The sequence below is a fragment of the Syngnathoides biaculeatus genome, chromosome 3, assembly GCF_019802595.1.
Source record: "Syngnathoides biaculeatus isolate LvHL_M chromosome 3, ASM1980259v1, whole genome shotgun sequence".
Lineage (NCBI taxonomy): Eukaryota > Metazoa > Chordata > Actinopteri > Syngnathiformes > Syngnathidae > Syngnathoides > Syngnathoides biaculeatus.
Window position 1 is genome coordinate 29582797 of NC_084642.1, and position 23635 is coordinate 29606431.

Below are 23635 nucleotides of genomic sequence, written 5' to 3' on the forward strand. Positions count from 1 at the left end.
CCACGCTCGGGCTGGTCGAGGAGTGATTTTATCGTGGATCCTGCAGGTTTGGCGGAGGCGTCTTGCTCTCGTAGTGGTGGAGGGCCAGGAATGGTAGGTGGTGGTGGGGCGTGTGGGTTGTTTGGTAGTTGTCTGGTGTGGTTCCCTTATTGCAAAAAATTACTCATGAATATGCGAATTGCTTGCATTTCCCCTCACTCTCTCGTCCTATAGATGTTTATAATTTACATAGTCACTTCCAACGGGTTCTCGACCCTTGTCCTGCATGCTTCTCCTCCTCTTATTGTCGTGTACTGTCCTTCCCTCATAGGGTGTAGCACCACTGCCCCATACAACGGCCATACCTGTTTCATTGTTCTAAATATGTAATCATTTACATTTCTCATTTTGTTTACAATTAGTGCTTGCTCTTTTTTTCCCATTCCCTTGTGGAAGCCTCATTCTGTTTGACTGATCGACTCTGATTCTCAATAAATATCAATTATAATACTAAGAAACCATAGCGGCATCTTGAAAAAAACTTCATTGTGACACAATTAAACTGTTTATGGGTAAAACAGAAACAGATCCTTCATTCATCTTGACCTAATTTTCATGGTTCTGCCGGTCCAGCCCTGGCTGTGCGGGTGGCCGCGCTGATTGGGAGGCGCACACCTGTGCCTCATCCTGGCTGATTAGTCCCGGTGTATATAGGATCATGGGGACGACTGGTCCGGCGCCAGATCGTTGCAGCTCATGGCCCGTTCCAGCACTCCCGTATCCCTGATCGTCAACCCGTGTGTACCGACCTCCGCCTGTTCTCCGACTGACTCCGTAAGCCTGACGCCTTTGATACTCCTGCCTGCTTTGATTATCCCGTGTACCGACTCCTGCCTGCCCGCTGACCTGCTCTCTACGCCCGACATCCTGACTACCGCTGCTGCACCTGACAGCCTGCCCGATCCCCGACCGTGGAACAATAAACGTTTTTTCCGAATTACATCTGCGCCTCCCGACTCTTGCGTTTGAGTCCTACCTCCGTTACAATGGGTCGTGGTCAGGACGTATTCATAGCTTGCCGGTGGAGCATGTGACACGGAAGCAGAGAACGTTGTGGAGCCTATCCAGATCGGACAGGCTTGGTCCTCTGGCAGTCGGTCTACCTTGCATCGGTCCTGGCGACACCGGGTCTTTCCTGCTGGATCCTGTTTTGGCCAGATCATTCTGTCTGCCAGGCAGTCAGGTGCAGCAGCAGTAGTTAGGACATCGGGCATAGAGAGCAGGTCAGCCAGCAGGCAGGTGTCGGTACACGTGAGATCGATCAAAGCAGGCAGGAGTATCAAAGGCGTCAGACTTACGGAGTCGGTTGGAGGACAGGCGGAGGTGGGTACACACAGGTTGACGATCAGGGATACAGGAGTGCTGGAACAGGGCATGAGCTAAAATGATCTGGCGCCGGACCAATCGTCCCCATGGTCCTATATACACCGGGACCAATCAGCCAGGATGAGGCGCAGGTGTGCGCCTCCCAACCAGCGCGGCCACCCGGACTGCCAGGGCTGGACCGGCGGAACCATGACACTAAGAGCCAAACAGGACCAAAAACTAAAGATTAAAATGACAGCGAAGTCCAGACTTCTCTCTCCTTAGCTATTTCATCCAGATTTTTTTCAGGGGAATCCCAAGGCGTTCCCAGGCCAGCTTGAAGACTTTTGTCTAGCATGTCCTGGGGTCATCCGCTAAGCCTGCTCCTGGTGAAATATACTGGGAAAATCTCATCAAGAAAGTGTCAAGGAGGCATCTCACCTGGCCCCTTCTCAATACCACAGATCAGTGACTCAAATCTTTGAGCCATTCCCGAAAGACGAGCTTCTCATCCTATCTCTAAGGAGAGCTTGGACACCTTCCTTAGGAAAATCATTTTAGCTGCTTATATTGTCAATCTTTTTGTTTTCGTCAAAACCCACAACTCCTAACCATAAGTGACGATCGGACCATAGATTAAATGGTAAATCAAGACCTTAGCTTTTCAGTTCATCTCCTTATGGACAGATACAGAGCCACTGTAGTCACTGTAGATGATGCACTGAGCCTCCTGTCGATCCCCTATTCCATTTTTCCCACACTCATGAACAAGACACAAAATACTTGAACTCCTGCACTTGTGTCAAAAACTCCCAACCTACTGAGGGTACGCCACCTTCTTTTAAGTGGTACCATGGTGTCAGATTTTGAAGTGCTGATTCTCATCCCAACAGCAATTTGGTTTTTAATTGCTCCAGCGAGAGTTGGTGATTGTGGCTTGATGAAGCCATCTGAACCATATCATTTGCAAAAAGCAGAGATTGATTCTGAGGTCGCCAAACCAGACCGCTTCAACACCTTGGCTGCGCCTAGATATTCTGTCTATAAATATTATCTACAGAATCTGTGAAAAAGGGCAGTCTTGGTGGAGTCCAACCCTCACTGGAAACAATCTGATTTATTGCCAGCAATGTGGACCAAACTATTGTATAGGGACCAAACAGCCTGTGTATTAGGGGGTCCAATATCCTATACTCGTGGAGGAGGAGCACTATTGACAAGGTTCCTTGAGGGACAATGTTGAACGCCTTCTCCAAGATCACAAAGAAACTATAGACTCCCATGTACCCTTGAGGGCCCTGCTGATCCACCATTCAATGGCCATGACAAAAAACATACTGCTCCTCCTGAATCTGAGATTTGACTTCTGGCCAGAAACACCCCCAAATAGACCATATCAGGGAGGCTGAAGAGTGTCATCCCCCTATAGCTGGAACACACACACCGATCACCCTTTCCTCTTCTGCCAATCGAGGCCCGGCCCCCATGTTAAGACATGCTACAAAATATGGATCCGTTAGGAACTCTTTGCGGATTCCCAGGGCCTTGCGAGCAAGGGGCTTTTTAATCTTGTGAATGTGGCTTCCAGTATTTAGTGTTTGGTAAACATAAGTCCAGCGATATCGGATGGGTCACTTGAAAGTAGAAGAGACAATTACAAAAAATAAGTCAGGTAGGCACTCAATCGGTCTGAAGCATTAGTAAATTCTATGTAAATTCCGTCCAAGATATGCTCCATAATCATTTTTGTCCATATAGTAGGCCTGCTGTGTGTGTAGATTAATCTTACTTATATAGACTATGAAATGCATAAAGTGTGTCAGGGTTTTTACTCTTTCAGCTTTATTTGGTCCTCCAGATGATGGAGGCCTCGGTGGGATCAGTGCCTTCACCCTAAAGAAGACACAGAAATATCTCATCACATCTCGTTATTCTCAAACTACTATGCATTGAACATGCACAAATGAAGAGTAGACCATAGTCTATTAAAATGATTTTTACTGCTCATACTTGGTAGTATTTTGGGTGAGATTCTCCAATAGTCCAGACAAGCACTCTGGATTTGTAATCTTGAGTACATTACCTTCTTGCCAACTCTTCTGAAGATGTTTTGGGTATTAGTGGATTTGTCAGTGTAATTTCAATTATAATGTATGTCCGGAAGTCCAGATATGCCTGTCAAAAATAGAAAAGCAATTGTTTGTAAATGGTTCATTTCTAGAGAGATCTTTTGGAAAAGCTGTACAAGCTTACTTTTCTGTCTGGAGGGATGGGATCTGATCCATTCAAATCAGTCACACTTGATATACTCTGATTTCCAGCCCCCTGAAAAATCCAGAACTCACCAATTAATATAAGTAGGGGGTAAAACACAACATACTGGAAACTGTCAGTAAAATATACCGGTTGCTTCTAATTTCGATCAATAGATAAAAAACAGACAAGAGTCATGAAAGGGGCGGGCACATAAGGTTCTGGGAGTAGTTGTGGTTGGGTGGAGGCGGGGGTGTCAGGGCCATTATCTTCTAACAGCCAAGGTTGTCTGTTTTTCCTTCTCTTTCCATATTAATCTTCTTTGCACTGTCTTCTTTTTTTGTGTGTGTCACTCGGACTCCCCTTTAAAACTTTGTTCTGTCCGCAATAAACATCCTTAAGACTGCAAAGATTCATAGTGGCTGCATTAAAAACTCCACTGTGGCACAGTGAAACTGTTCCGGTATTAAAGGAAACAGAGGGTTTCTGGTATCTATTCCCACCCAAGTGCTTGTTATGTCAGTGCGCAAGACCCTTAAAGGAAGACTCTCCCCATTCATATCTACAATAAACCCTCCAATGTGAAGTCATATTATTATTGCATATATTTTGGAAAGTAATTGGAAAAAAATTAAACGAAAGAACATTTTTGAAATTCAAGCAAAATCTGGTTATTTGCCAGGTTTGACAGCCAGAGCCGGAAAAAACATCCTTGACCCCACCCCTGACGTCACCGGTGCTTAGCATTACAGACCATTCGTTCTAGCTAAGCCAAGATGCCGATGTGTTCTCCACCAAACTGCAACAAAACTGAGAAAATGTCCTTCTGTAACCTCCCGTGGGGAGGCTCAGCTGGGGAAATTTGCACGCATCTAATCATTACTTTATATACATTATTAGCCACTTAGTTATAGCCTCTCGTGCTGGTACTGTATAAGCAACAACATACTTTATGAGGTGGCACGGTGGCACAGCTGTTCAATCCCGGACCTCCGTGTGTTGAGTCTGCATGTTCTCTCCATGTCTGCGTGTGTGTAACCTGCCTCCTGCACGGTAACAGCTGGGATAGGCTCCAGCACTCCTGTGACCATCGTGCGGCTAAGAAAATGGATGGATGGATATATACGTGTAAGCAGAAAACACTTCCCGGTTACTATTTACAGCGATGCGGGCGTGCAAGTCCCCCTGTCCCCTTCCCGCCATCCCTGCCATCCTCGCCGCCAGTCGATCACAAGAAGCTGGCTGCTTGAAAAGTACAACTTTGGGTAAAAAAAAGTCTGGCCATGCTTGCTGTATATTCTCTACATCTAAATGAACTCCTCAGAAAAGCATCAAAATCTCCGCGGTCCGTATACTGTTATTGTTTGTCGTCAGCGCCATGCCCCTGTCCAACACGTCAAGTTCCGCCTGTGTGTATACTGGCTCAAATGCATAAACATTGTACATTGGTATTTTTGTTTTGTTTGCTCAATGGCAGGAGTAGTAATAACACGGAGCATCAACTCGCTGTTATACTTGGTTTACTGGCTCTTAGCACACAACACTTCCCGGCTACTATTTATGGTGATGCACACGTGCAAACCCAACCCCCACATCCCCACCGCCGGTCGATCGCGAGAGGCTGGCTGCTTTAAAAGTAGAAGTTAGGATAAAAAAACCTCTGGCTACGCCTGCTGTATATTTGCCACATCTAAACCAACTCCTCAGAAAAGCATCAAACAAATCTCCGCAGTCCATATAATAACATTATTGTTCGTCATTAGTGCTACACTCCCTCTCCAACACATCAAATTGCGCCTGAGTGTATTTTGGCTCAAGCGCACAGGATTGAACATTGTAAAGCAAAGCAAAGCAAATTTATTTGTATAGTGCATTTCATACACAAGGTAACTCAATGTGCTTTACATGCTTAAAGGCATTTGAAAACAAAGAGATAAAACATTTAAAACAGGATAAAAATAATAAAAATGACAAACAGAATACTAACAAAAACACAATTAAAACCACATACGGCATACAGTAATATGATCAAAAAGTGGATATATCCTAAAACGCATGAGAAAAAAAAAAAGAGTTTTCAACCTGGCAACTTTTTCCATTTGTGTGCAGCATAATAGCTAAATGTGTCATGCTCCGGGCTTCAATCAGTCAGAGAACACCTGCACCGTGTTACAGTTGATGACGCCCAGTATAGATAGGACGTGGGGGACGACTTGTCCTTCGCTAGATCGTCGTCCTTGATGCCTCGTTCCCGCACTCCTGTTTGCCTGACTTCTGCTCTCCGTGCACCGACTCACGCCTGTCCACTGACCACCCTCGTAAGCCTGCCGTACTATTACTTCTGATTGTTTGGACAGTCTGCCTGATCCCAGACCTTGGACCAAATAAAGGTTTCCTCTGTACTGTCTGCTTGTCTCTGGAGTCGTACATTTGGGTCCACCATCGAGCACCGTTACGTGACAAAATGCTGCTTCACCATGTTTGCTTCGGACTCTGCGCTCCACTATTTGACCTGAGTCAGTCAATCTCTGAGCTCTACTGGGTTTGCATTCCATAAGTATTTCTTTCATGTTCAGTTTAATGCTTTTTTTGGGGAGTCCTGTCAGAAGACCATTACAGTAGTCAAGTCTACTTGAGATAAAAGCATGGACTAGCTTTTCGTGGTCTGCTTGACACATACAAGACTTCACTCTCGATGTGTTCTCGATATGTCAGATGGTAGAAGGCAGTTCTTGTGATTGATTTGATACGATTGTTGAAAGTCAGGTCGGAATAAATTAGAACACAAAGGATTCGGACTTGGTCTTTGGTTTTGAAAGATAGAGACTCCAGGTGTTTACTAACAGCAATTCTCTTTCCTTTATTGCCAAAAACAATTGTTTGTTTTTTTGTGATTTAGTCGAAGAAAATTTTGGCTCATCCAGTTATTTATCTGATTTATCCCTAAATTGAATTGTAGTCATCTGGAGACACTGCTAAATATAACTGTGTGTCATCTGGATAGCTATGGTAGTAAAAATTAAAGTTTGTACATCATGTTATTTTTGTTTTGCTTGTTTGTAATTATTTTTCACAAAAATCGGCCACAAAATGCCAGATATTGAACGTTCTCTGTTCGATGAAACGTATCCACGAGCAATGGGGGGTCAGAACAGGAAGTACCACAGGCGTGGAAAACGCTGATTGGCTGTCAGTTTTCCAGCCGGGCTCATTGGAATGTCTGAGCGAGAGAGGAATTTTGATAATACTTTTCCAATTTAGAGATGTTTCTTGTTGAAATCTGTGGATTACTCTGGCATTAAAAGAAACACTGAACCCTCATCTACTAACTTTTAATGTGTGCTACCATTCCAATAACTTTGGGGAGAGTCTACCTTTAACCTACATGATCTATGAATGAATGTGGCTGGATTATTTGGTGTTTGTCGGAGAGGCAGAAGACGCAGAATACCAGCAACACTTCTGTCAGACTGCCCCAGGGCAACTGTGGCTACACAAGTAGCTTACCACCACCAGGGTGTGACAGTGGAGTGAATGAATAATGGGTGCAACTTTGAGTGGCATGAAAAACCGCTATATAAGTATCATGCATTGATTACTTACTTATTTATTACGATCAGTATTGTGCTCTTAATCATACTAACCTTAACATGTCCCTTGGTATCCTTAGCCTTTCCCGTATTGGTCTTTGCAGAGCTTGTAGCTGTACCAGAACGGTCTTTGCTGGCTCCGGGCTTAAACTGCTCTTTGAACAAACTGATATTTCGTCTGGTCTAAGAAACAAATACAAGATATGACAATTTACCATAATTGTTTAAGGTTTACTTTAATTGCAATATACTGTGTATTTTTTACCAGAATCAGAAACAGAATCAGCGTTATTGGACAACTATGCAACAACACACAATGAATTTGTGAGATCATATTCTGTTGTTACCTTTACACAGTAAGGGGCAAGGACATTAGATTGGATCACAATAGTGCTGAGATATGGTTCACAGCGATGAGTCAACTGACTATTATTGTTAAATCTGTGCATACTACAGTCTATCCATCATGAATGCGCCTCTGAGTGGGTAAATATTTATGAATATAATTCACTTGGACTTTTTTTTTTTTTTGCTTGACTGACAACAACAAAAAAAAACTCAGAATCAGAACCACACATTGAATAAGCAGTCATGTAAATAGCCTGTTAAAAATATCACTCAATACCCAAAATATCTCATTCCAACTATCTTTTTATTCTTAAATCAATCTAACTTCTGATGGAGTTTAGAAGAATAAACGCAAATATAGGGAATGTTACATCAACAAACCCTTCTTTTCCAAGTGTGTTTGGAGTACCTTGTTTAGTAATAAAGTGGTTGAATAAGGTTGAATGCTGTATGCTCCTCGAATGTGGGTAACTCCAGGATAAAGTAAACGGCCCATATCAATAAAGGCCACACCGTGGCAGGGGATGTGTGGGTCCTCATCTGCTTGCTGTACAAAAACACTTCATTATTCATGATCACAGGTGGTAATGCTGATTGCCATGGGTGCAATGGCTGGTTTTGCTACATTAGCTAGGTAATGCTGCACAACACATCAACTGTTTCTGGAATAGCAGAGTGTGTCATACCATTTTGGAAGCTGCTCCCGACTTTTCATTGGCATTGGGTGACTTCATGATCTCAAGTGGCCAGAATCTGCTCTCGGTGATCTTCTGACGTAGCCTGAAATTCCAGTCAATGTTGCTACATATCATCATGCCAGCAGTTTGCACAGACATTTCACGTCAGAAAAAATACTTTCATTGGCATAGGCAGACGCAGAACACCCACGGAATAATGGGACAGCCCTTATCATCAAACTAGTTTTGCACTGGGATTGTCCACTATCATAGCCAAAAATAAGATAACTCTGCCTTGCCTACAGGCCTCAATCTCCATTAATGTGTTCTTTGTCAGGTATCCATCCAGCCATCCATTTTCTTAGCCGCTTATCCTCACAAGGGTCATGGGAGTGCCGGAGCCTATCCCAGCAGTCATCGGGCTGGAGGCAGGGTACACCCTGAACTGGTTGGCAGCCAATCGCAGGGCACGCACAGACAGACAACAGTCACACTCACACCGAGGGGCAATTAGCAATGTCCAATTAATGTTGCTTTTTTTGTTGGGATGTTGGAGGAAATCCGAGTATCCAAAGAAAACCCATGCAGGCACAGGGAGAACATGCAAATTCCACACAGGCGGGGCCAGGATTGAACCTAGGTCCTCAGAACTGTGAGGCCAACGCTTTATAGCTGGTCCACCGTGCCTCTTTGTGAAGCTCCACCGTGCCGCTTTGTGAAGTGCCACCGTGCCACTTTGTGAAGTAATGCTTGTAAAATAAATACGAAAGTGAAGTGTCATTTCCATCAACAATAATTATAAAAAACTACATTGAGAATTGCAGGAATTCCCAGGGAGGCATTTTTTTTTTAGGAGAAATTAGATTCTTTTAGGCCCAGAGATATGAGTTGTGTGTGAAGCTGACCTGGTGACTCCTTCTGCATCGAGAAAACAGGGCATTTCTGTGTCCCAGCTCACTCTGTTCAATAAGGTCTCTGCTTCATTACGAAACTCGCGGTCCTGTAGTGGATATACAGATTTTCAGCCTTGTGATGTGACTCAACTCATTTTCTTCTCTTCTATGCATTCCAAGTTTCTATTCTAACATAAAATTATTTCAATACCATAATCTTCCTCTTTAATATTTGAATGTCATTTTGTGTGATGTGTTGTCAAAAAAAACTCCATTAACATTGTACTGTATTATACCTATCTTCCTTCAAAGTGTGTTTCACAAACATATTGTAATTCAGTACCGTCAAATTTTCAAAGTTGAAGACCAATCCCTTTTGCAACACTGAATTAATTTTTTCCATATTCAAATTGTCGCCATCACAAACCTTTATGAACTCCATTACGTCTAAAGACAATGTTTTGAGTAAAATAGTATGATCTGTGGCTGGATGTTTGGTGTTTGTTCCCCCAATAAACAGAAGTTAACATTGTATTGTATAGTTACATCAATAAATCTAAAAAGAAAAAAAATAAACAAACAAAAAAATTCAATTCGCCCTTAGAAATGGCGTACTTATGGAGCTGGGTGCGGAAAGTGCAGGTTAATGGCTTTTATGGACACTGTTTGAATTAAAGATTTTATTTTTTAAAGCTGTTAACTAATGGATTGGGGTTTTCATAATGCTCTGCCAAACCTTCTCATATGCCAGAGTATGTTACAGTTCTAGCTCCTACCTTATTTCGTCACCATTGGAAGTTTTCAATGTCATCAAATGGCAATGATATACTGTATGGGGTCTGTCAAGCTCGGTTCTTAAACCTCTTCAGCCTCGAGAGTTGAAGCCAGAAGATAATATACATCGCGCTGCACAAAATCTTTCAGTCAGGGTTTCAAACAAATTACAGTGCCAAGACAGCATTGATCAAAGTTTTAAAAGATATTAGAATTAATATGGACATGAGAAAACTCCCTGACGTCATTTTAAAGGGTCCAAGTGCAGCCTTTGACACAAAAGACTACAATATTCTTTTAAACAGGCTGTGCGATATGATCGGTCCCTCCCTTTTTACATGGTTAAAATCCTATCTCACTGGCAGAGTGTTTTATGTCACCATGGATGAAGACGTCTTGTCAGGAGGTTACAGGTTTGATTGCGGTGTTCCCCAAGGTTAAATTTGAGGACCAATCATTTTTAATATATATATATTGGGGTAATCAAGAGACACAGAATTAGTTTTCATTGCTATGCTGACAGTTGGCTTTCTATTTCTGTTTCTTCTGATGGGGACAGCCCGAACTATATTTTTTTATGGAAATTTCCTTGATTTCAACCATTTTAATTATTGGAACTGAAAATCAGAAAATAAAATTAGAACACCTTTCTCTCTTTCTTTACCAATGACTCGGGTTATAACCTAACTTTTATCCCACATGTCAACAACATAGTTAACACTGGATTTAACTACACAGGAAAAAAACATTACTAGAATCTGGCATTTTTCTCTGGAGGCAGCAGCATTTTTTTTTATATTTTAAGATTCAATTTTTGAGGAGGTATATGACCATGGCATACCATAGTTTCAATTGGCTGTATCTTGAGATGTTTCCAAAATGTTACCATGAACAAGAATTTTCTCTACAACAAATCATAGCAGAGAAAACAGGTCAATGAAACATGAAAACAAAACAAACAAAGGATGTAGTTTTATTTGCTCATTTGTTCGACTCAGATGGGCCAATTTTTGAAGTGAGGGCTCCTAACCTCTCCTTTCACTGCACCATATTGCCGGTCAAACAGAGCTGCTCGACATTGTGGGAGACATTGAACCGGAGGAAAATATTTACAATATTCGAGACCTGTTGTGCCGTTGGTTGTCACAACAGTTGAGACAGATATTCAAAGAGATCATTCTATGGAATAACAGCTGAATAGACCAGAAAATATCGATGGATTTCAGCAATTAAACATGCTGGTTGGTGCCCAACCAAAATGCACACACGCCTGTGTAGCAATTGCTTCATTTCAGGTAGGAATTATTCTTCTCAATCTCAAATTACCAAAAAGTATTTATAATGCCAAATTGGCTCATTTGAGAACAATGCGTATTAAAAAAAACTGTTGCAGAGATTTACAGAGGTTAAGTGTGGCCGCAGTCGCTTCCTTGCAGGTTTCGTGGAGACGACTCTGTCCTCTCTTATTTTTTCAGTCATTGTTAATGAATGAGAGTTTGTGTAAAACCAGGGGTCATTTATTTAAATAATGGTATTTGTATTGAATACTAGCTGAAAAGATCGATGGATTCCAGCAAAGGTTAACTAACATGTTGCCGAACGCTTTTGTGTTCACGAGCCGTCAACTCGTCACTTTGTGGGATTTATTCCTGATTGAGAACAGATCCAGCAACGAAGTATTTGTATCCGACCAGACTTTTATACGCTTTCAAACTTTTCCATGGAAATCTCAACAACTTACTCACCAGATACATGTGCATATCCAGTTGTCCAAGGCAAGCGGAAGCGCATTAACAGTCCAATTTCTTCTCTATGCCGAGTGTCTCCCTTTTTTCCACGTACCTTCGTTTTGTTTTTCATTTTCGTCGTCCCCAACCGATTTAGCATTGAGCAATTAGGTTGATTGGCAATATGGCGAGGTAAACAAAAGTCATGTGATTTTATGACGTAGGTGCACAAGGTCTATAGCCCTCCCTATAATTCATAGACATCCCCCCCTCTCTTGCTCATCCAGGAGGAGGAGATTGCATTGGAAAAAAAGGTAACTGACAACCATGAAGACATCCACTCGCGCAGAGGTGACAATTCTAATCACACAATCTGAAAACAAGTCACATATGTGACCAATTTAGTCATAGTCTTGAGCCCTCTTACGCCCTCTTTTATCTCAAGTTGCACTGATAACTTTAGTGCTCCTTTCTGGTCTCCCTCAAAAAACATTTATGACCTAGAAATTCTGCAGAATTCAGCAGCTCGTCTGCTTACAACGACCAAGAGAGAGAGCAGGTCACTCGGGTTTCAGAGGTCTTACATTGGCTAGTTGTGTCTTTCAGGGTCAAATTTAAGGTTCTTTCATTAATGTATAAAATCCTTCATGCTCTCGGCCAATCTTATTTAGAAGATTTTCTTTTATCATATCAACCCTTGCAGAACCTCTGGTTGTCCTTAGGCCTTTTCGGATTACACAGTCAATTTTTGGAACTAACGGTGAGGCATCATTCCAAGTCTATGGCCCTTGTAAGTGGCACGGTCTCCCAGAACAGGTCAGGGCCACAGAGAGTGTTGACATTTTTTCTTTTTAATAAGATCAAGACACACCAATTTAGTCTGTCTTTTACCTGATTATGAAACACTTGAAACACTATCTAATACAGTATTTATCTGTAATTTCATACAGGATTTTATGCATTTTTAGGTTACAGAAGTTTTATTGGTCACTTCCTATCTGCTAGTACCTATTTATTTATTTGTTTTACGCTATTTAATTATTCTGCGATTGGCTGGCAACCAGGTCATGGTGTACCGTGCCTCTCACCCAAACATAGCTGGGATAGGCTCAAGCATGCCCGCAACCCTAGTGAGAATAAGAAGCTCAGAAAATCAATGAATGAATTATTGTAATAGTATGCTATTTCTATGCTGTAGTCTTAGTTCATTTTACTTATTTTATTTGTTCTTGGGAGTCATTGGTGGTGTGGTGATACACTCTCCTGACTTTGGATTGATGGTTCAGGTCCCAATGAGTGATTGTGTGAATGTGAGTGCAAATGGTTGTTTGTCTCTATATGTGCCCTGCGAGAACTGGTGCCCAATTCAGAGTGTAGTCTGCCTTTTGCCCGAAGTCAAATGAGATCAGCTCCAGCTACCTGAAGATGATAAGTGGTGCTGAGAATGGATTGATGGATTATAGAGTTTGTTGTTTTGTTTTAATGTTTTTTCACCAGAGGAACATCAGCCCGTAGCTTTTGTTGCTAATGTCATGATGGTGCTTCTCCACTCCACTCTGCACTCTGTTGTGTCTCAATAGCTATGCTTTTTTTTTTTTTTTTAATAATAACTACTTTTACTCATGGGTGTTGGGTGTCATAGGGGCTCAGAGACTGCAGGTAGGCGGGAGGCTGGTCTTTGTGTCTTATCATTTGAAGCACTGTGTTCCTTTTTAACTATGGAAGGTGCAATGCGAACATTGATTGATAAATGGCGTCAATGAGTGACTTTCTGTGCCGTTTTTAAACGCTTTTAATCATGTAAAGCACATTGAGTTACCCTGTGTATAAAATGCGACATAAATAAATATGACGTGTCATCATTACCCTTTTTTGGTTGTTTTTAGAATAAAATAATAAAACTCAAACACAATAATTAAAAAAATCACTTGTGGAGTTAATCCTTTAGATGCTCTTTGAAGAGAAGTCTCGAGATTTGTTGACGTTTTCAGTGATAACACAAATAATGATGCTTGGCTAGGTTTTGATTTTTGATTCATACTTTTCCTGAACAGTTGGAGTAATTTTAACTTCAAATTGTCCAACTTTGGGGGAGTTTGACGTCAGAGGTTCCACTGTGCTGAATGCAGATATAGTGACAAATGCCATCTACTATCGTGTAGGTATTGTTTGAAATAGCAGGTACAGTACCTCTAAACTAGTAAGTTCGCCATCTTCTTGATCAATGGGTTGGGTGTGGAAAAAAGCTCCTGGCAAGAAGTGGTTGCCTGGGGCCAGGTGGGCATGATGTGGCCTCTTCCTCTGTCGGCCGTTGTCTTCCCGGTGCCCTCCTGCATGGAGCTGTCCTTCACTAAACAACAATAGCTGGTCTTTCTGGGAGTCAGAGGAGCAATGGAACACAAAGGCAATTAATTATCTGTTGTCATGATCCTGCCGGTCCAGCCCTGGCTGCGCGGGTGCCCACGCGGTCGTGCTGATTGAGAGGCGCACACCTGCCCGATCCCCGACTGTGGAACAATAAACATTTTTCCCGAATTACCTCTGCGTCTCCCGTGTACTCCTGCATTTGGGTCCTACCTCCGTTCCGATGGGTCGTGACAGAACGATCTGGCCAAAACAGGACCCAGCAGGAAAGACCCGGCGTCGCAGGGACCGACGCAAGGTAGACCGACTGCCGGAGAACCAAGCCTGTCCGATCCGGGTAGGCTCCATGACGTTCTCCGCTTCCGTGTCACAAGCTCCGCCGGCAAGCTATGAATACGTGCCGACCACGACCCCTCCAACACATCACATTGTGTTGGACTCTGACTTTTCAGACTATGAGGAGGACCGTGATTTATATGACTGGCTGCCTGACTATGACTCTGATTATTTTGACTATGAATCACTTCACCCGATCTTTAATCCCAGTCAGTTTTTGTCAACTCCCCGCGTTTCCAGCTCCTGAGCGTTTTCACCCGGTAGGTCCGAGTCCTCCAACCCGTTTGAGGGAACTCGCTTGGCCATCTACCCGGGTCCTCCGCACGGCAGCCAGATGAGATGTCCAGGGCAGGTGCTCCCTTGTGCCTCCCGCTGCGTGGAAACTAAGACACCGTCCTTGTCCTCCCGCTCCTCGCCGGCAACGGTGAAACCAGCAGACCCGCAGTGGGTGGCGAATCTTCCAGCCCAGGGGGAGGAGGGGACGCCAAATCACCAGGTGTTCTGCCGCGAAATGCGGGCGGAGATAGAGCGGCAGCGTGCCGAATTGCAGAGACACGCCCACGTTGTAGTTTCGACGGACTCGTTACTGACTTATGCTCATGCGGCGGTGGCCACTGATCCGCTGCTGAGCAGAGCTCATGTGGCAGTGGAGACCAACCCGCCGCCGGCTCACGTTGCTGTCCAGGAGGGGGGCGACGTCTCCACAGCCGCTTCTCGTCCGTGTCCAGGAGTACCGGTGGCGACCGGTCCGCGGCCGCGCCACGCTCCTGCTTCGTCGGCGACCTGTCCGCGGTCGCCCCCCGTTCCTGCTCTGACGGCGACGGGCACGCCCATACGTTCCTGGCCAGGAGGAGATGGCGATGGCGCTGCCCCCTTCTCACGTTCCCATCCAGGAGGAGGTGGCGATGGCGCCGGCGCCTTCTCACTTTCGCGTCCAGGAGGAGGTGGCGATGGCGCCGCCGCCTTCTCACGTTGCTGTCCAGGAGGTGGCGCCGCCGCCACCTCAGCCGCCTCATGTTGCTGTCCAGGAGGTGGTGACGGTTCCCTAGCTGCCTCATGTTCCTGTCCAGGAGTACCGGCAGCGACAGGTACGTGGCCCTCCCACGCCCCTGTCTCGACTGCAACAAGAGGTGGGGAGTTCTGATGAGCCACCCCGAAGCTGGAGGGTGCTCGGGATGACTGTGACGGTGATTGTGGCGGTCATTGCTTTGGTTCTTCTCTCCGCCGTTCTCCTCGCTCTGGATGATTCCTGACCGCTTCGTGACCGGACTTCGGCGGCAACTGATCTCTGGCTGCCTCGTGACCGAGCCTCGGCGGCGACCAATCCCTGGTCGTTTCGCAACCACAGCGTGGGAGGTCCTCGTCCAGAGCAGTGGCATTACTTGGTGTGGTTCCTGCTTCGCCGTTTGGTTCCTCACCGAGGTTGTCCACCCGAATCGCCCAGTGGGGTTCCTGGTCCTTGGCATCTGGACATCCTCCTGACCTGTCCACCCGGACACCTCGCGTTTGGAGGCCTGGAAGGCCCCCCTTCTACCCGCCCCTGGATGTGTTAATTCCTGTCTCTGTGTTTCTGTCGTTTAGGCACGGAGAGGGGGGGTACTGTCATGATCCTGCCGGTCCAGCCCTGGCTTTGCGGGTGCCCGCGCGGTCGCGCTGATTGGGAGGCACACACCTGCACCTCATACTGGCTGATTGGCCCCGGTGTGTATATAGGACCATGGGGACGACTGGTCGGGTGCCAGATCTTTGCGGTTCATGCCCCGTTCCAGCAATCCCGTATCGCTGATCGTTTTCCCGTGTGTAAAACAGATACAGATCCTTCATTCATCTTGACCTAACTGTCATGGTTCCGCCAGTCCAGCCCTGGCTTCGCGGGTGGCTGCGTTGATTGGGAGGCGCACACCTGCACCTCATCCTAACTGATTGGTCCCGGTGTATATAGGACCATGGGGATGACTGGTCCGGCGCCAGATCATTGCAGCTCATGGCCCGTTCCAGCACTCCCGTATCCCTGATCGTCAACCTGTGTGTACTAACCTCCGCCTGTTCTATGACCAAGCCTGTAAGCCTGACTCCTTTGATACTCCTGCCTGCTTTGATCAATCTCCCGTGCACTGACTCCTGCCTGCCTGCTTACCTGCTCTCTACGCCCGATGCCCTGACCACCGCTCTTGCACCTGACTGCCTGCCCGATCCCCGACCGTGGAGCAATAAACATTTTTCCCAAATTACCTCTGCGTCTCCCGTGTACTCCTGCATTTGGGTCCTACCTCCGTTCCGATGGGTTGTGACATCTGTAGAAGTTTTATGAAGAAATTATGCTCACTTTTCATATCACCAGTGTCGGGCAGAAACCTTGCATTAGAAAACTATCATTTTTCAGGAAACCATAGAAATGTCATGTTTGTTGAGCTGGCCAGGGGATTGACCAAGATCAATTTGGGAAATTGACCAAATTTTGAGATCGGAGGTTTCAGCCCAATGCAAACAATATTACAACAATATTACAGGAAATTGTTGCCACCGCTGACTACCAAGCTCAGGTAAAGGGTTTGTTAACATTCACGTCAAATTTTTATTTCGCAAAGAACAAGCCATTAAATGTTGGAACAAATAATCTTTTCAATAAATTATGATCAAAAGGTCTTCTTCCTCTACGAACAGCAGGAAGGTACAGGCAAGCAAACTCGGACTCTCACAGACATGAGAGTGACAGCAGCATGGGCAAAGTGGAGAGAAGTGTCCAGTGCTATGGGAGACAGGAAAATGTCCAGAAGACTAAAAAGTAAAACTATACAAAAGTCATACCATTGATCATACCAATGCTGTTGTCAAGCCCAGAGGAATGGACAATGGAATGGGGGGTGGATGATTTCAGAGACAACTGTCAGGTTTACCAATTAGACATTCATTAACATGGACAAAAAGTAAGCAAAGTCACCAGTTCAAGTCTCGCCAGGAGAGAGGAGAAGAATTGTCTCGTACAATTCACCACTGCACTCTCTGATTATCCTCTCCTCAGCACCTCTATTTATTTAGTTTCAAGAGGCCCCTAATTTACATGGACGTTACAAAAAGGAGACAGCAAGCAAAACATGCAGTGAAGAAAATTAAGTATTTGAACACCCTGCTATATTGCAACTTCTCCCACTTAGAAATCACGGAAGGGTTTGAAATATTCATCGTAGGTGCATGTCCAATGTGAGCGAGATGATCTAAAAAGAAATATCCAGAAATAATGTATGATATTTTAATTATTTATTTGTGATACGCCTGCAAATAAGTATTTGAACACCTGTCGAACAGCGAGAATTCCCTCACAGACCTGTTAGTCCACCTTTAAAAGTCCACCTCCACTCCATGTATTATAATGAATCAGATTCACCTGTGTGATGTCGTTAGCTGCATAAAAACACCTGTTCACCCCATACAATCAGTAAGACTCAAACTTGTAACATGGCCAAGACCAAAGAGCTGTCCAAAGACACCAGAAACAAAATTGTACAACTTCACATGGCTCGAAAGGGCTACGGAGAAATTGCCAAGCAGCTTGGTGAAAAAAGGTCCACTGTTGGAGCAATCATTAGAAAATGGAAGAAGCTAAACATGACGATAAATGTCAATCACAGTGGAGTGGAGCCCCGTGCAAGATATCACCTCGTGGGGCCTCAATGATCCTTAGAAAGGATCAGCCCAAGACTACACAACGACCTGAAAAGAGCACACAATGACCTGAAAAGAGCTGGGACCACCGTTTCCAAGGTCACTGTTGGTAATACACTAAGACGTAATGGTTTGATATCATGCATGGCACGGTTCCCCTCCTTAAACCAGCACATGTCAAGGCACGTCTTAAGTTCGCCAATGATCATTTGGATGATACAGAGGAGTCAGGGGAGAAGGTTTTCAGGTGAGATGAGACCAAAATGGAACTTTTTGGTAATAATTCCACTAACTGTGTTTGGAGAAAGATGAATGATGAGGTCATCCCCAAGAACACCATCCCAACTGTGAAGCATAGGGGTGGTAACATCATGCTTTGGTTGTGTTTTTCTGCACATGGGACAGGACGACTGCACTGTATTAAAGAAAGGATGACCGCGGCCATGTATTGTGAGATTTTGAGGAACAACCTCTTTCCGTCAGTCAAAGCATTGAAGATGGGTCGTGGCTGGGTCTTTCAACACTACAATGACCTGAAGCACACAGTCAGGAAAACCTAGGAGTGGCTCCGTAAGAAGCATATCAAGGTTCTGGCATGGCCTAGCTAGTCTCCAAACCTAAACCCAATACAAAATCTTTGGAGGGAGCAGAAACTCTGTGTTTTCAGTGACAGCCCAGAAACCTGTCTGATCTAGAAAAGATCTGTGTGGAGGAGTGGGCCAAAATCCCTCCTGCAGTGTGTGCACACCTGGTGAACAACAACAGGAAACGTTGACCTCTGTAATTGCAAAAAAAGGCTACTGTACCAAATATTAACATTGGCTTTCTCGGCTGTTCAAATACTTATTTGCAGCTGTATAACAGAAATAAATCATTAAAAAATCTTATATTTTGATTTCTGGATGTTTCTTTTTGGATTATCTCTCTCACAGTGGACATGCAACTCGGATGAAAATTTCAGACCCCTCCATGATTTCTAAGTGGGAGAACTTACAATATAGCAGGGTGTTCAAATACTTATTTTCTTCACTGTAGTTGGAAGCAAAGTGTACTTGTTTATGTGTGTATGCATGTGTGTGGAATATTGATGAGTACATGTGTGGTCATCATTTCGTTAACAGGCAGCAGGTGCTCCTGGTTCTAACAGTTCTGATGATTAGATGTTTTTGTTCTTGCTATCTCCTGCTAGGCGGCTGCCACGTTATCTAGAGCAGAGCAAAGCATTTCTTTATTGGAACCAGATGTATGATAATTATATTCATAATTATTCCTACAACAACAAAAATGGGGATATGAAGACCCCGAAAGGATAAGAACAGAAGTCACAAGGGAGCACATCGTGAAAGAGTTAAGAATGAATGATATCGATGAGAATGTGAAAGAGATCAGAATAAGGTCGTATGCACAAGTAATCAGGATGGATAAAGATCACCCTGTTAGGGAGGCTATGAATCTGCAGTTAAAAGGAAAACGAACAAGAGGAACACCAATAAAAATATGTATGTAAAGAAAATGTACTTGACGATTTAATCAATGTCAAACTAAAGGCAGAGGACGGAGAGAACAGGAGTTCCTGGAGGTTAAAGACAAGGGCAGTCAACTGCAGTTAAGTGTGAAAAGAAAAAGAAGAAAGTTAAAATTACTGGGCCCAGGTGATGTTTTGCACATTATTGAGTTTATAGCAGGCTAACCTGTAGTCTAAGATAAGGGGTTACATAAAGAGTAATGCTCACCTCAGCAGTACACGGGACCTCCATTATGGCAGTGCATATGTATTGAGGAGCTGACGGCCCAAAACTCTGATTAAATGTGTCAGGGAGAGAATAGGCCGTCTCCAGAGACACTTTCATCAGGTTGGAAGTGGAAAGCTGTTCTTCAGTCAATAATGGAGCCGATGCACTGACACATACGTCCAAAGTCGGGTGCTAAATGGATGAAATGTTGAATATTATTGTCAGACAATATTGCTGAAATGCAAAAAGAATAAATGGTTTCCTTCCAGAAGCATTTAGGTCATCGTATACCCAAAATAAAAATACACCCACCAGAAGGATTCAATGCATTTTCTACATTAGAACTAACTGACCTTGGTAACAGGGGCTGGGGTGGAGCCCTTTTCTGGGGCACCGTGCGTTGCATGCAGCGCGACTGTGGACGAGAAGCTGCACTCACCTGAAGGAAGTAAGTAAAAATTTGTTAAAAAAAAAAAATTAAAAGAAAAACGTTTTTATACATGGTCCAGATTTCCAGAGGTATCAAGAGTCTCTTAGCTCACCAAGTTTATTTTTCCTAGTGATAAAGCGATTATCACTGAACCATTTGAAAAGGTTGTACAGCTCCACCAATTAAATGTTGTCAATGTCAATATTTCTTGCTTGGCTGTCATCTAATACATTAATAAAACGAGCAAACAAAAAATATTAGTCAAGTCTACTGACTGTATGAAAAGTATACTTTTACCTTGCAGCAAAGGTAGCAGGTCAATCACTGCTTGGCCCAGCACTACTGATTTTGCTTCTGCTTTTTTCTTCTCAGGAACAACCTCTGTCAACGTCACTGACAACAACAAAATCATTATATTAATGGAATGTCAGGTGAACTATCCTGCAGAGTTGTTGAAAAGATTACTTAAATGGGAAAAATGTACATACATATAAAGAGTTCCATTTTCTTTGGTTTTACAGTACATGTAAAACATTGGGGTTTGACATGAAATGATGAAGAAATTAACATTTCATCTTTGATTTAACTTTTTTTTTATTCTTAGGAGAGCAGCTTTTGTTTGTTGTTTGTTTGTTTGTGCCATGATAAAAGATAAAGCTTTACCAAAGCGATAGAAAGCTTCATCTGTGACACAGTGCAATTTCATGACTTGGGCTTGCGTGTCTCCTTATGGGAGAGGGACTGATATTTATTAGTGCAAGATCATCTCCAAAAACTGCCAAAACCACCAAGGATTTAATCAGGTTTAAGAATTTTTTTTTTGGACTAGTCCAGTTAACACCAAATAAACCCAATAAAGCACACATTTTATCTACTGTGTACTAGCCGGGATCGGATCGCCAGGTCCCCACCTTTGGCCACCACTCAGCTCACATTGCACCCGAGCTCTATGGCCCCTCTCACAGGTGGTGAGCCCATGGAAATGGGGACCCATGTTACCCTTTCAGGCTGCGCACAGCTGAGCCCCATGGGTGCAGGCCCGGCCACCAGGCGCTCGCCTTCGAGCCCCACCTCCAGGCCTGGCTCAACAGGGGCCCCCCGGTGACCCCCGTCAGGGCAAGGGAAACCAAGATCCAATTTTTGTATTCGTCATAGGGGTTTTGGAGTCGTACTTTGTGTGGTCCCTCACCTAGGACCTTTTTGCCATGGGTGACCCTACCAGGGGCATGAAGCCCCAGACAACTAAGCTCCTAGGATCATCGGGACACACAAACCCCTCCACCATGATAAGGTGACAGCTCAAGGAGGATGTGATTGGGAAGAACAGCCGCCCCAATCAAAACCAGAGTGGTGTTATTGGACTTCTGTGCTAATTACGGATTGTCCATAACAAACACCATGTTCAGGCATATGTGCACCTGCCTCAAGGACATCCTAGGCCGCAATTCAATGATCGACTTTGCAGTCGTGTCATCGGCCTTGCGACCGCATGTCTGGAACACTCGGGTGAAGAGAGGGGCGGGGCTGTCAACTGATCACCACCTGGTGGTGAATTGGCTCCGATGGTGGGGGAAGATACCAGTCCGTTGTGGCACGCCCAAACGTGTTGTGACGGTCTGCTAGGGACAGCTGGAAGATTCCCCTGTCAGAGGGAATTTGAACTCCCACTTCCAAAAGAACTTTGCTCACGTTACGGGGGAGGTGGCGGACATTGAGTCCGAATGGACAATGTTCCGCGCCTCCATTGCGGAGGGGGCCAACCTGGAGCTGTGGCAGTAAGGTGGTCGGTGCCTGTCATGGTGGCAACCCCAGAACACGTTAGTCGACACCAACAGTGAGGGATTCTGTCAAGCTGAAGAAGGAGTCCTATCGGGCATTTTTAGCCTGTGGGTCTCCCGAGGCAGTTGATAGGTACCGGCTGGCCAAGCAGAATGCAGTTTCGATGGTCACTGAGCCAAAAAACCCTGGCGTGGGAGGAGTTCGGTGAGGCCATGGAGAACAACTTCAGGACGGCTTCAGGGAAATTTAGGTCCACCGTCCGGTGTCTCAGAAGAGGGAAGCAGTACACCGTCAACACTGTGTATAGTGAGGATGGGGTTCTGCTGACCCCAACTCAGGATGTTGTGAGTCGGTGGGGAGAATACTTCGAAGACCTCATCAATTTCACCAACAGGCCTTCCCATGAGGAAGATGAGTCTGGGTTCTCTGAGGCGGGATCTTCTATCTCTGGTGATTAAAAAGCTCCTTGGTGGCAGGGCCCCCGGGGTGGATGAGATTCACCCAGAGTTCCAAAAGGCTCTGGATGTTGTGGGGCTGTCCTGGTTGACACACCTCTGAAACATCGCGTGGACATTGGGGACAGTGGCTCTGGATTGGCAAACTGGGGTGGCGGTCCCCTTTTCAAGAAGGGCGACCAGGAGGTGTGTTCCAACTGTAGGAAAATCACACTCCTCAGCCTCCCTGGTAAGGTCTATTCAGGGGTGATGGAGAGAAGGGTCCACCAGGAAGTCGAATCTCAGATCCAGGAGGAGCAATGTTGTTTTCGTCCTGGCTGTGGAACAGTGGACAAGCCCTACACCCTCAGCAAGATCCTCGAGGGTGCATGGGAGTTCGCCCAACCAGTCTACATGTATTTTGGGTGGCATGCCCTCTCCTGGTTGGGGCTGAGATCCTACCCCAAGTGGAGGAGTTCAAGTATCTTGGGGTCTTGTGCATTAGTGAGGGAAGAATGGAGCGGGAGATCGACAGACAGATCGGTGCAGCGTCTGTAGTGATGAGGAATTTGTATTGGTCCGTTGTGGTGACGAGGGAGCTAAGTCGAAAGGCGAAGCTCTCAATTTACCTGCCGATCTATGTTCCTACCTTCACCTATGGGCACAAGCTCTGGGTCATGACCGAAAGAACAAGATCCCAGATACAAGCGGCCGAAATGAGTTTCCTCCGCAGCGTGTCAGGACTCTCCCTTAGCGAGAGGGTGAGAAGCTAGGTCATCCGCCAGGGGCTCAATGTTGAGCCGCTGCTCCTCTGCATTGGGAGGAACCAGATGAGGTGACTGGAGAATTAGATCCGGATGCCTCCTGGACGCTTCCCTGGTCAGGTGGTCCGGGCATCTCCCACCAGAAAGAGACCCCAGGGACGACCCGGACACACTGGAGAGATTATGTCTCGTGTCTTATGTCTTATGTCGGTTGGCCTGGGAACGCCTCGGGATCCCTCCGGAAGAGCTGGAAGAAGTGGCCAGGGAAAGGGAAGTCTGGGTATCCCTGCTGAAACTACTTCCTCCGTGACCCGACCCGGAGAAGCGGTAGAAAATCAATTGATGGATGGATGGATGGATGGATGGAGAACAAAGTGAAGGGCATGACCCCTGAAAAAATGTAAATAGGCTTCAGGAAAAACAGGAAAAGCATCATGGGAAAATAATGCAGACGTTTGTGTTTTGTCTGTGGGTTTTAGGCTTGATGCAGTTATTGCAGATAAATGATTTACAAGTGTTATAGTGT

General features: G+C 45.0%; 1 protein-coding gene across 8 annotated transcripts in view; it reads right to left on the minus strand.

The window, feature by feature from the left end:
- cfap70 (cilia and flagella associated protein 70) overlaps positions 1 to 23635 on the minus strand; it is a 36685-nt gene that overhangs the window by 11008 nt on the left and 2042 nt on the right. For all 8 annotated transcript variants that reach the window (XM_061815228.1, XM_061815232.1, XM_061815229.1 and 5 more), the window contains 11 exons: positions 20430 to 20525; positions 20056 to 20141; positions 19703 to 19894; positions 13797 to 13979; positions 9118 to 9212; positions 8222 to 8315; positions 7945 to 8082; positions 7242 to 7370; positions 3598 to 3669; positions 3428 to 3519; positions 3177 to 3237 (listed from right to left, as the gene is read on the minus strand). In XM_061815228.1, coding sequence (XP_061671212.1) covers positions 3177 to 3237; positions 3428 to 3519; positions 3598 to 3669; positions 7242 to 7370; positions 7945 to 8082; positions 8222 to 8315; positions 9118 to 9212; positions 13797 to 13979; positions 19703 to 19894; positions 20056 to 20141; positions 20430 to 20525 — 1238 coding nt within the window. The remainder of the gene's footprint in view (positions 1 to 3176; positions 3238 to 3427; positions 3520 to 3597; positions 3670 to 7241; positions 7371 to 7944; positions 8083 to 8221; positions 8316 to 9117; positions 9213 to 13796; positions 13980 to 19702; positions 19895 to 20055; positions 20142 to 20429; positions 20526 to 23635) is intronic.